At 53.6% G+C, this 11,917-nt stretch overlaps 1 protein-coding gene across 1 annotated transcript; it reads right to left on the minus strand.

Moving 5' to 3' along the window:
• Nucleotides 1-589: 589 nt before the first annotated feature.
• Nucleotides 590-11,886, minus strand: Pgap3 (post-GPI attachment to proteins phospholipase 3). The gene is made up of 8 exons (XM_051158486.1): nt 11,642-11,886; nt 10,171-10,268; nt 9,176-9,328; nt 2,114-2,176; nt 1,587-1,648; nt 1,207-1,343; nt 858-1,062; nt 590-680 (listed from the first exon to the last, which is right to left on the minus strand). The coding sequence occupies exons 1-8, from the start codon at nt 11,820-11,822 to the stop codon at nt 617-619; spliced, it is 963 nt and encodes a 320-aa protein (XP_051014443.1). The 5' UTR covers nt 11,823-11,886; the 3' UTR covers nt 590-616.
• Between the last annotated feature and the right edge of the window lie 31 nt (nt 11,887-11,917).

An 11,917-nucleotide genomic window follows, 5' to 3' on the forward strand; every position in this document is an offset into this window, starting at 1 on the left:
TGTCAGTGTGTCCACTCCCAACCAGAACCTCAGGCAGGGTTCTAATCCTGAGCCCTCTGGGGCCCCAGCCCTGAGGGCAAGAATGGCAGGTGTAGGAAGCAGGGTGAAACACCCCCCCACACACACACCCACACCACCACAGGCCTTAGTCCCAGTCCTAGCAGCCCAGTTCCTCAGACTCAGGAAGAAATTTGGGGAGCTGAAGAACAGGTATCCAGTGCCACCTAGTGGCACTATGACAAAAAGAGATTGCCAATGTACCCCAAAGGCCTACAGGTGTGGTTTGGGGGAGCACATGGAGGTACTTGGGGTGGCTCTATGGGGGTGAGTGATGTGGAGAAGAGAGTGGTTGAAGACACAGAAGCAGTACTGATTTCTGTGGTCCTGAAAACGTGCTGTCACTTCAGCCCAGGCACAGGAGGGCTGGCTAGTCCCTGTCCCAGATGCGAGGAGGCTGTCCGAGAGGGCCAGCAAGGGGCAGGTAGCTACAAGATTTTAAGTCCAAATACCCCACATCTTCAAGTTCAAGAAGCTACAAGGAGAAAAACAATCATCTCAAGTGGGGGTAAGGGAGAAACATTCAGGACTGGGGCAGACCCGCTCTCTCCCGGGGTCTTTAGTCCAGCTTGAACTTGGCTCCAGATTCCTTCAGTAGGTACAAGCTGTCATCTTCCAGAAACCTGTGGGTGCAGAGATAAGCCCATTGACACAGCCACCCAGTTCTGAGAACCTCTCAGACAGTGGGGTGACAGCCGGCAAGTAGTAGGGCCAAGTGGGCACAGGAAGCCCCATTCTGCCCTTAGGAGCGGGCAAGGAAGGGCACAGGAAAGGAAATCCGGAGGTCGGGCTGCACTCGCCTGAAGAAGAGGACGTGGACAGGAATGGTGCTGATGTGCCAGATGGCATGGGCGTCCAGGACCCAGAAGAGGGGCGGGAAGTCGAGCAGCTCCAGCAAGGACAGCCCCTGTAGCAGCACCACGACCATCATACACCTGCGAGTGTGAGGCAGGCGCCGGTGGTTCCGTAGGCACCAGGCCAGCCACCATGCCAGGTTCACCAGGCCTGGGGGCCAGGAAAAGACTAGGCTTACTCACTGGACCTCCTCAATACTAGCCGCTTCCCCCTCCCACGCGCCCCCCTCCCCAACTGCCCCCGCTCCACAAAGAACCGCCCCATGCCCGTCCACAGCTCTCCGAAGGACCTCACCTATAGCCACGTTGGCCATCATGTTGTAGCCATAGTCGAAGTGGACAAGGCTTAGGTAAGAGATGTGCGCTGTGAGCAGCAGCAGCAGCAGAGCTCCGAAGGCGCTGGCCACAGACGGGTGCTGAAGTCCCACGGTCCTGTCCAGCCACCCAGAGCAACTCAGAGAGGGACTGGCTGTCCTCAGGGCCGAGTTCCCTCAACTATCTCCTCCCTGCCCCACCAAGACAGCTGTTTCGCAGAAACCAAGGGCCGCAGCTCCCAGAGAAGCCAGGTCCATCTAGCCCCTGCCATCCCCACCCAGGACAACCCTGAAGAAATGTGAGGAGGCCAAGGAAGAAGGCCCTGGGCAGTCCCTCTCTGCCTTTGCCCCAAGAGCTCACCTGACACAGCACAGGTAAACAGAATGCAGGATGACAGCTGAAGCACCGAAGTAATCCATCTTCTGAGGGTGGGGAGAACCCATGATGCCAGGTGAGGGGAGCAGAGCATGGGGGGCCATGGGGGGGACAAGGCATGGAGGGGGCAGAGTCTGGTCTTGCAGTCAACAGGAGCCCCACCTTGCACCCCCTCTGCCTATGGCTGTTTTACTGTGTCCACGGTATAAAAACGGTTAGAATGGCCCAGTAGGGAGGCAATCAGAAAGGCGTCACTGGGTGGGCATATCATGGCACTCAATATGTCATTTGGGATGTGATAGACATAGAGTCCAGTTGTGCTTATACTAGCTGGGTGACCCTGGGAAAGTGACAAAACTCTCCTGGCAAGACCCAGGTAAGGCTCCAGGTTTGGGAGGCCAGGCAGAGACTGCGGTTCTGCAGACAGAGCTGCCTTCACTCTGTGGAGCCTGCTCTGCCTTCTCCTGGGCTCCTCTGGGACTGTCCCATGCAGGGGGCTGGGAGGCGCTCACCTCTGTGAGGTCAGTGTCCCTGGTATGGAAGACTGTGGACCAGAACCAAGCATTGAGGGACACCTGAGGAAGGAGAGGCCAGTCAGCATGCTCCCCAAGGTGGAGGAGACCTGTGGGGGAGTCAGGGAGCTCTGTTGGGGAAACAAGGGTTTCCTGTGCCCTAAGAGCACACCCAACAAACCCAGGCCTCGCTGCCACCTAACCGGAGTCTCCTCAGGACCTCCCACTACTGTAAACTGCCACCCAAAATCCCCTAGGCCAAAAGAGCTGCAGCTTCCACAGGTTCTGGCCTGGCTTGAGAACCAGTCCAGCCAGCATCAAGTTCCCAAATTACCCAATCTCTCTAAGACAACAGCCCCCAGGGCCCTGCCTCCTCTCCCCCACCCCCACCCCACTGCCAGGTGATGACAACCCCACCCCAGCCCAGGGGAGCCTGTGACCTCAGCTTCTGGGGGCGGGAATGAGGTGGGTGGGTGGGAGGGGGGAAGTTGAGCTAGCTTCAGGGTGTGTCAGGAGGAACAGGAATCCAGGCTGGGAGCTGAAGCAGGTCCCATTGAAGGCTTAGGAAGACAGTGGCCAAGCTAGGCCAGCTTCCTCCTGGCTGGGCCAGCTTAACTTGCTGGGCCAGTAGCTGCTCTGGAGTCTTGGGGAGGAGCAAAGGCAGAACTGAAGAGGCTGTGCAGGAATGGCCCAGGGGAATGCTGGGGGCCCTCTTCCGAGAACAGAGCAGAGAGTGAGGCCTGCAAATGAACCATCTTGTGGGAGTCAGGTGCTGCCACTTTCTTTAATGCCCATATCCACAGCAGAGGCCCAAGTTACTTAGAGAACAGCAGGCTAGGGTGGAGACACAAACTTGAGACTGAGAAACCAGGGGCAGCTAGTCACAAAGGAAGAGCAGGACTTGACCCACCATACCTGGAAGAGTGGGCAGAGAAGTTTGCGGGACAGGCCCATAGGAACTGCCCACCACTTAAGTACCACAACAAGTGGCCAGTCAAGGGACACAAGAGCAGGTCAGGAAGCTAGTCTGTAGGGTCCCACACAGCAGGAGGGTCAATCATAGCTGAGCTCCTGCGTTTTGCTAGGCGCTGAGGGGAACAGAGAGGGCAGGGTGGAGGCAGGCAGGGCTTGCGGCCAGGCAGGTACTCCTGATGCTGGGCTGTGGTTCTGGGAACCCTCTACCCCCACCCACTGCTGAGCCCGGTTTTCTCTGCCAGCCAGTCCCATACAGTGCCTTCTGCTTACACAAGGCTACCTGAAAAATGACAAGGCTCTGAGGGATGTCTCATGGTGGCTAGGCCTCCTCTTCCAGCCCTTTTTCCTCAGGTCTTGGGAGGCATTTACATTTCCTGTGGATACCTGGCTGTGCCTCTGTCTGGTACCAAACCTAAGAGAGGAGGTCACAGACTTTGTCCCAAGCTAGGTTCAGCCACTCATCTTCCCAATGTGGCCACACAGAAGATAATCTCCTTTTTCAACTTTCCACTATTAGTCTGGTTTGTTGAGGATGAGTGGCCAAACCTGGCTTGGGACACAGGACACGGGTTGTGACCCCCTAAGTTCAGAACAAGTCTAAGCCCCCCCCCCCTCTAACTGGGATAGGCCTGAGTGGCCCTCACCTCCTCCCTCACAAGGCGTATAGAGCTCGGTCAGTGTGGGGAGAGGGGTGGCCCCAGGCTGGAGACAGGGCCCAAGCAACAAGGACTAGGCAGGCCAGGTGCAGAGACATCTTAGGGAGGACAGTGGCCCTGGAGCCAGTGTGAGAGGGAGGAGGGGAAGGTAGCAGGCACTGGCAGCCAGCCAGGCCTCCTTGTCACCCACAGCAGGAAGGGGGAGGTGACAAGAGGGCTGAACTAAGTGGCAGTTGGAACATTGGAAGCAGAGGGTGGAGGTACTCTGGGACTGAGCTCCACAGACAGGTGGGGGTGCAGGGTTCCTTATCTGCCAGCCTCCCAAGGGCCTTCTGCAGCTTGTACTCTGCGCCCCTTGGGATGGCCCTCTCTCCTAAGGAGTGTCCCACAAAGGGTGGGGTCTTCCTGATCCTTTCCTCAGACTCAAAGGCAGAGTAGCTAAGAATGCAGGCCCTGGAGCCAAACCCAGGGGCTTTAGGCTCTAACCACAGCACAGACTTTCCTGTGTGTCCTCAGGCAACTTATTTTCCGCTGCTCTGCCTCAGATTCCTGCTACCTGTGGTTTTTACTGCCGAGGCCTGGCACACAGGTGTCCCAGGAAGCTGCAGGAAGCTGCGTTTCCTTCATCACATCCACCAGGCTCGCCCCACCACTTCCTTTCATCTGACCTCCAACTTCTCCTTCCTCAAAGGCCACCAAGTTCAAGGTCAAACCATGGGGCTCCAGGGACCCTGGCTCCCAGGGGGCAGACAGTTCGGCTGTGGGAAGAGCTCTTTTCTTTCTTTCTTCTTCTTTTTTTTTTTAATTTTAATTTTGGTTTTTTTAGAGACAAGGTCTCTCTGTGTAGCCTTGGCTGGTCTGGACTGCTTTGTAGACCAGGCTGGCCTCGAACTCACAGCAATCCGCCTGCCTCTGCCTCCTGAGTGCTGGGATTAAAGATGTGCGCCACCACCGCCTGGCTTCAGAGCCCATTTTCATGTTCCCAAGCCACTGCCCATGAGTGTGGTCCCATCAGTATGATTCCAGTGTCTCAGAGTCCCTTGAGTATGGTCCCACTGTCCTATCAATATAGTCCCAGCAGGTGCTGTTTCTCTTCAGAGCTTGCAGTCAAACACAAGCAGAGGACAGATGGACAGGGAAGGGGGGAGAAAGTCCCCGTGCACAACTGTTCTACACTCCTTGGTTGTGCCTAATGTGGCGGGAGGGACCAGCAGGGAAGGTGAGAATTTTGTGTAAACACTGAGAATGGGAGACACAGGGCCAGGGCAGCAGTAGTGGCAGGGACCGGGGGACAGGAGGCTGGTGGAGGGGGCAGGGGGCTGTTTCAGTCTGCTGGCAAATAGGAAAACAGACAAAAATATCACAGCCATGAAACTGGTTGGATGCCAAGTGAGCCAGATCTGTCAGGAATTTGACCCCAGTGTTAAGCCCCAGTGCTTGGGGCTGTCATTGACACCATCACGGTGGGGACAAGTGGATCTTTAAATAGCTTGGTGTCTCAGAAGTGGGGGAGGCAGAATGTTAAATATGATGTCTGTTGCTATCCTGCCCCCTCCTCGGGGCCACAGGGGCCACAGAGGAGCAGGGCAAGGCTGCCTTGGGTTCACTCTAAGAAGAGGTGGGGCTTTTTCTCCATCATCAAAGAATGATCCCTGGGCTAATGAGATGGTTTGGGTGAAGGTACTTAGGCCAAGCCTGGTGACCTGAGCTCAAATCCCAGGACCTACATGATAGGCGGGAATCAACTCCCTTGGGATGTTGCTGACCTCCACGTATGAGCCATGGTGTGTACATTGCACACCCGTATACACTAATAAATCAATATTCTTTGTTTTGTTTTGTTTTGTTTTGTTTTGAGACAGGGTTTCTGTGTAAGAGCCCTGGCTGTCCGGGACTTGCTTTGTAGACCAGGCTGTCCTCGAACTCACAGAGATCTGCCTGCCTCTGCCTCCCAAGTGTCAATAAATATTCTTTTTTTTTTTTTTTTTTTTTTTTTTTGGTTTTTTGAGACAGGGTTTCTCTGTGTATCCTTGGCTGTCCTGGACTCACTTTGTAGACCAGGCTATCCTCGAACTCACAGCGATCCGCCTGCCTCTGCCTCCCGAGTGCTGGGATTAAAGGCGTGCGCCACCACACCCGGCTCTCAATAAATATTCTTAAGAGGTTTCTTTCATTTCCTAACCCTGCCTCACTGGCTTCTGTCTGACAGTTGAGAAGTCCTCCCTGAAGGCTAGCCCATCATCCGGCTACACTTTCAGCATATCTCTTCTCTTGCCGTTTTCCTCCATAGAGACGGGACAACCAGTGCCTGCCGCTTCGTCTCACATCTACACCTAAGGACCTTTCCTTGCTAGATAAAGGTAGGGAATTGGTTTGGCCTCCTAGCTTTGGCGGAGGGCCAGCCGCCCGCCCCCATCCCCACCCCTCACTCCAAGGACGTCAAAGGGCCACAGCATGCAGAACTCTGGCAGGTTCCACAGCCCCTTCCTTCCTGGTACCTGCTTGGGGCTGACGTTTCTGAGTTCGGCCGAAAGACAGAGTTATCAGAGAGTTATACCCCTGCCCCACGACAGAACCTGGAGCTGGCAAAGGGCTCTCCCATACACACCCTAGCACAAATGAGAGCCACACTTGTTCCAGAAGACCTGGTCCGGGACAAAGTCCTACGACCACACCCTCCAGGCTAAAACACAAGGCTAAACAGCAAGTGTGAAACCCAACTTGGAACACGTGTGGCAGCACCCGCCTACCACAGCGCTGCCCAGCCATCCAGAGGCTGGGAGAGTGGAGGCCAAGGGCCAACCTGGGCTACACAGTGAGACACTGTCTCAGCAAAACAAAAATTAGATCATCCAACCAGAGTGGACACTGTGATCCTGTGTCTCTGGGAGACCTTACAAAGGCAAGAAAGGGTCCCAATGACCTTAACATCTGTCCCCAACCAGAGGACCTGTGCTTGGCTTTCCAGCTCTTAGGTTTTGCTAAGCACTCTGGGAGCATCTATGATACTTCGTGGGCTGACTGGGTCGATGCACAGGCTTTGCTCTGGAGTGCTGGACTACACAAATGCAAAACCTGATTTTACCCTCAGCCAGTGTTTACTCCAATGAGCACTCGGGCCCTGGAGCCCATTGATGTGGTGCCAGAGGCTAGCCCTATCTCCTCTACTTGATGACTTGTTAGCTGTTATCTGGAGCCAAAGCCCTGTGTGCCTAAGTCTTACTCAGAGGGCATGGCATTTGATGAGGGTCCCACAAGGAAATGTTGGTCAAGTGGTAAGGACAAGGCTGGCACCACATACATGTATGTGGTTTTCCTTGGTAATGCCCACTGTTCTAGAACTTCCTATGTAGCCCAGGATAGTCTTGGACTCAGGTTGGTCTATCTGCCTCCACTTCTCAAGTTCTGGGATTACAGGTATGTGCCACCACATCCAGCTATAATTATTTTTTCAAATTAAAAAAATTTTTTTGTTTGTTTTTTGAGACAGGGTTTCTTGGTGTAACAGCCCTGGCTATCCTGGAACTCGTTTTGTAGATCAGGCTGGCCTTGAACTGATAGAGATCCTCCTGCCTCTGCCTCCCAAGTGCCAGGATTAAAGGTGAAAGCCACCAAGCCTGGCCAAAAAAAAAAAAAAAAAAAAAGATAGGGTCTCAACTATACAACCTCTGACCTCAACGCAAAGTGGCACAGGCTCCTGAGTACTGGGCTCAGGCATGGTCATTCTGCCCAAGTGTCCCAAACTCTTAATTTTTTCCTTTTATTTTTATTTTATTTTTTAATTTAATTTTATATTTTGCTGTTGTTCCACAGCTCTTAACAGTTACTATTATCACGGAAGGGCAAACACTAGGGTCTAACCCCTCCTTCCACGTCCTCTCCCTAGCCAGGCTCAGCCTGTGCATCTCAGCACACCTGTGCTATGAGCTGTGGTCAGAGCCCTTCAACCACTAGATCCAGGAGTGGCCTTCTCTCCTGCTTGTCCCGTCCTGTGGCTCTTGGCCTTTCTGGCCTACAGATGTCCTTACCCTCTGCTGTCTTTACACGGTCTGCCTTTGTCTAGAAGATTCCCCTGCTCTCTTCATATTTATCCACGCACCTTCAGCTCCTCATGCCTGTTGCCCTATCAGGGGCCCAGCCCCATCACAAGCCCTACAGCCCTCCACTGTGTTTCCTCAAGGATGGACTTTGACATCCAATTGTGGGATTGGGAGACTAGAACCAGAGGGCAAGGACCTGAGGTTTTTACATGTTTTGGGGCCCCAGCACCCAGCAAAATGCTTGGCACACAGCAGGTGTCCAATGGGCACAAACGGAGGTTCTTTTGGCAGGAAGGTAAGCGGGAATTTTTTTCTCTTAAAGCCTGTCAGAGAAGCTCTGTCACACAGACAGCCATTGCACCCCCCCCCCTTTTTTTTTTTTTTTTGGTTTTGTTTTGTTTTTCAGAGACACGGTTTCTCTGTGTAACAACCCTGGGTGTCCTGGAACTTGTGCTACACACCCCAGGCTGGCCTCAAACTCAGCGCTCCACCTGCCTCTGCCTCCCAGGTGCTAGGAATAAAGGTGTGTGCCACCACCGCCCAGTTCCATTGCACCCTCCTGTTGTCACTCAGTGTCCTCTGTACCCAAGTCCACATTTCTCCAATGATCCTGGGCTCTGTATTCTACTTCCTCAGAGCAGCCACACTGGTGAGACTGAGGTCTCTTTCTTTTTGTTGTTGTTTGTTTGTTTTGATTTTTTTTGAGACAGGGTTTCTCTGTGTAGCCTTGGCTGTCCTGGACTTGCTTTGTAGACCAGGCTGGCCTCGAACTCACAGAGATCCGCCTGCCTCTGCCTACAGAGTGTGCCACCATGCCCAGCTGAGATCTCTTTCTTATTCAGATGGACCAACCTGGGTTCTCCAGCGACAAACCAGGACTCAGCTGAGCTCTGAGCCAGAACAAAAGTCACATCAATCCTCCTGAGGGGTCTTGGAAAGACCTGCAGTCCTAGCACCCTCCCTACTATCCACTTCCTGTCCGTGTTAGTAAAATGCCCTACTATCCACTTCTTGTCCCTGTTAGTAAAATGCCCTACTATCCACTTCTTGTCCCTGTTAGTAAAATGCCCTACTATCCACTTCTTGTCCGTGTTAGTAAAATGCCCTACTATCCACTTCTTGTCCCTGTTAGTAAAATGCCCACTGAGTGTCGTTGTAGCTTCTCACTTAGGACACAAATAACGTGACCTCCCTCCTTCCCTAGAAGACCGGCCTGGCTCTCTACTAGAAAGTAAAGCCTGGTCCAGCACCTCCCTTTTTTGCTTTGCCTGACTACAACACAGTTTATCCCTGGACAAGAGAGAGACTGGATGCTAGAAGCCCATCATTGGAGATGTAAGTGCTCCTCTGTTCAGAACAGGGGGTACTGAGTGTCCTGCCAGGCTACCTACCCAAGCGAAGGCCATGCAGGTATGGTACATGGGGGAGGAGGCTGGCACAGAGGCACGGTAGCGGCAGAGCATCACCAGGCTGGCCAGGCCATTGAGGAGTGAGGCCACGGCAGAAGCTGGTTCTTGGATGAACAGGAACCGGGAGAAAGGCCACTGAAAAAGGAGAATAGGGAGGAGGCCTGAGGGGAGGCAGCCCCTAACTGGCCTGGTCCACCTTGTCTACGCAGCTGTATCAACAGGTCTCCAGCTGGTTCCTTGGCTCAGGACTTTGGCCAAAGCTTTAAGTTCTCAAGTCCCTGGTGAAGAGGACAGTCTCTCTCTCTGGCCGGCAATTGGAGCCTGACTCTGGGGACAGCAGACAGGCAAGGTGAAACCACACAGACTTGCCATCCCGACCTAGGTCCCATCCTTCCTCAGCTGAGTCCCACAGTCCTCCAAGTGCCTGATCACTTTGTGGCAAACTAGGGTAAGTCGTGCCAAACCCCACAGGCCAGAATGAGGTAACATTGGGTCAAAAGGCACAGAGCACCTAGGCAATCTGAAAGGTATTTCTAATGATCTAGACTCCTATCTGAGAAGCAATGGGAGAAACACCTTAGTCAGGGCCAGTGGAAAGCTCCACCGGTCCTGAGAGGCTCAGCGTACTGTGAGGGGACACAGACCTTTTAGCTTGTGTGGAGAGAGGGTGTTACTATGGAGCCTTGGCTACATAGACCAGGTGGATCTCAAATTCATAGAGATCTGCCTGCCTCTGCCTCCCAATTGTTGGGATTAAAGGCGTGCGCCACCACACTTGGCTTAAGACACAGACCTCATTACTCCAAATTCAGAAGCACGACACATTGGCACCATCGGAAAAGCAAGAGATTCTGAGTACCAGTAACTGCCCTACCACTCACTGCCTCCCCGTGACTCTCCCACCTCAGCCTGCTGGGACAGGATGGCCAACTCGGGACTGAAGGCCACCACCATGAACCTTCGACCCTCCGACTCACCTTGCCATGAAACTGAGGCACTCTGTGACCCTCCTGAAGGTAGAGGCCCACAGCGACCCACATGCACTCATACCTGCAGTCATCCTGACAAGTCCAGCCTGAAACAGAGGAAAAGGACTACAGATGGAGTCCTCCTGCTAGAGGCCAGGTGTGAATGGAGAGGCCAAGAGGATCTGAAGGCTGGGGAGAACCAGAGGAAATCTCAACATCTTACTTCCCATTTGGAGAGAGAAGAGAGGGCGGGTGTATGAGAAGGAAGGGAGGGGTGGGAGGGGAGGAGGGGGAGAGAGAGATTTAGCAGTGGGAGCAAAGAGAGTAAATAGTCTCTTCTCTCTTTATCCAAGCTCTTGGCATTTGGCAGGCCCCTCTGTGGGGACCTGGGTTTGTCCCTGTCCGTTCTGAACACAGCAAGGAGTCCTTGGTGCCTACCCACCTCCTATGAAAATAAAGCTGAAGCCAGGCGGTGCTGGCACACGCTTTTAATCCCAGCACTCGGGAGGGAGAAGCAGGCGGATCTCTGTGAGCTTGAGGCCGACCTGGTCTACGAAGTGAGTCCAGGACAGCCAAGGCTACACAGAGAAACTCTGTCTTAAAAAAGAAAGAAAGAAAGAAAGAAAGAAAGAAAGAAAGAAAGAAAGAAAAAAAGAAAGAAAAGAAAGCTCAGACCTTTCGCCCCAACTCTGTTCCCTTATTGCCACTACACTCTTGGTGTTCCCTGTTCTGTGGGTAAACCAAGCTCCTGCATGTGGCCTTATCTTCCCAGGGCCTCTAAGCTCTCTATTCCCTCTGGAATGGAAAAGGGGGGGGGGGGGTAGTAATAAGGATGAGCTGTTGGTCAAACAGGCCAGAACTGGAAATTCTGCTTTACCACTTTATAGACAGTGTGACCTTGGGCAAGGTTCCCATCTTTAAAATGGATGAGGGAAAACTATCTGCAACGGTTGTGGTGGAAGCCAACTGTCCTGCTGTGGCAACCTGTCAAATGTGGGTGCTCCGTATGTCAGTTCATATCATTCCCTCTCTAAATTGTCCCTTGGGGATTCCTGCCTCCACCCATTGAAGCCGACTCCCATTCCTTCCTCTTCCAAATGCACGAAATGCTTCATCTATGGGTTCAAACCATTCCATCTATGAGAAGGCTAATACTCATCTGCTCGGGGACTATAAGCCCGGAAGCGCAGGCTCCCGGTCTGCCTCCTATGTTATTTCAGGTCTTGTACGCTGTATTTAACAAGGAGTGGTTTGAAATAAAAATAATGAAGCCTCTGGAAAGGTGGGACAAGCTGATGAGACGCCGCCCCGCCCCCCTCAGACCCCCAACATTCAGGAGGCTCCACATATGTTAATAAGAGAACTCCCCTTATAAGAGAACCCATGGGGAAACTGAGGGCCTGAGATTGCAGAGCAGTAGGGAACAATAGGCGGAGCTAAAACCAACGGGCGGGGCTTACTCGGGGTGGGTGGGGCTTACCAGCTAGGCTCATGTAGATTGGCTGGCTGGAGCGGAAGTGCTTCAGCGCGTCCCCCGAACAGTTCCGTTCCTCGCACCGGAGCACGCAGTCGCGGTACACCGGCTCGCGGTCGCCCTGGGAGCCCCGCGCGAGCCCTACTGCCACGGTTAGCAGCAGCAGCTGCGCCGTCCTCTCGGCCATCCTATCACTCTGACCGGCGGACGAGGGAGGAGTTTGGGAGAGTACGAAGTCCCACTTCCGTAGCAACCGGAAATACCTGTGTTCACCGTTGCACC

Source organism: Acomys russatus, chromosome 16 (assembly GCF_903995435.1).
Source record: "Acomys russatus chromosome 16, mAcoRus1.1, whole genome shotgun sequence".
NCBI classification, from domain to species: domain Eukaryota; kingdom Metazoa; phylum Chordata; class Mammalia; order Rodentia; family Muridae; genus Acomys; species Acomys russatus.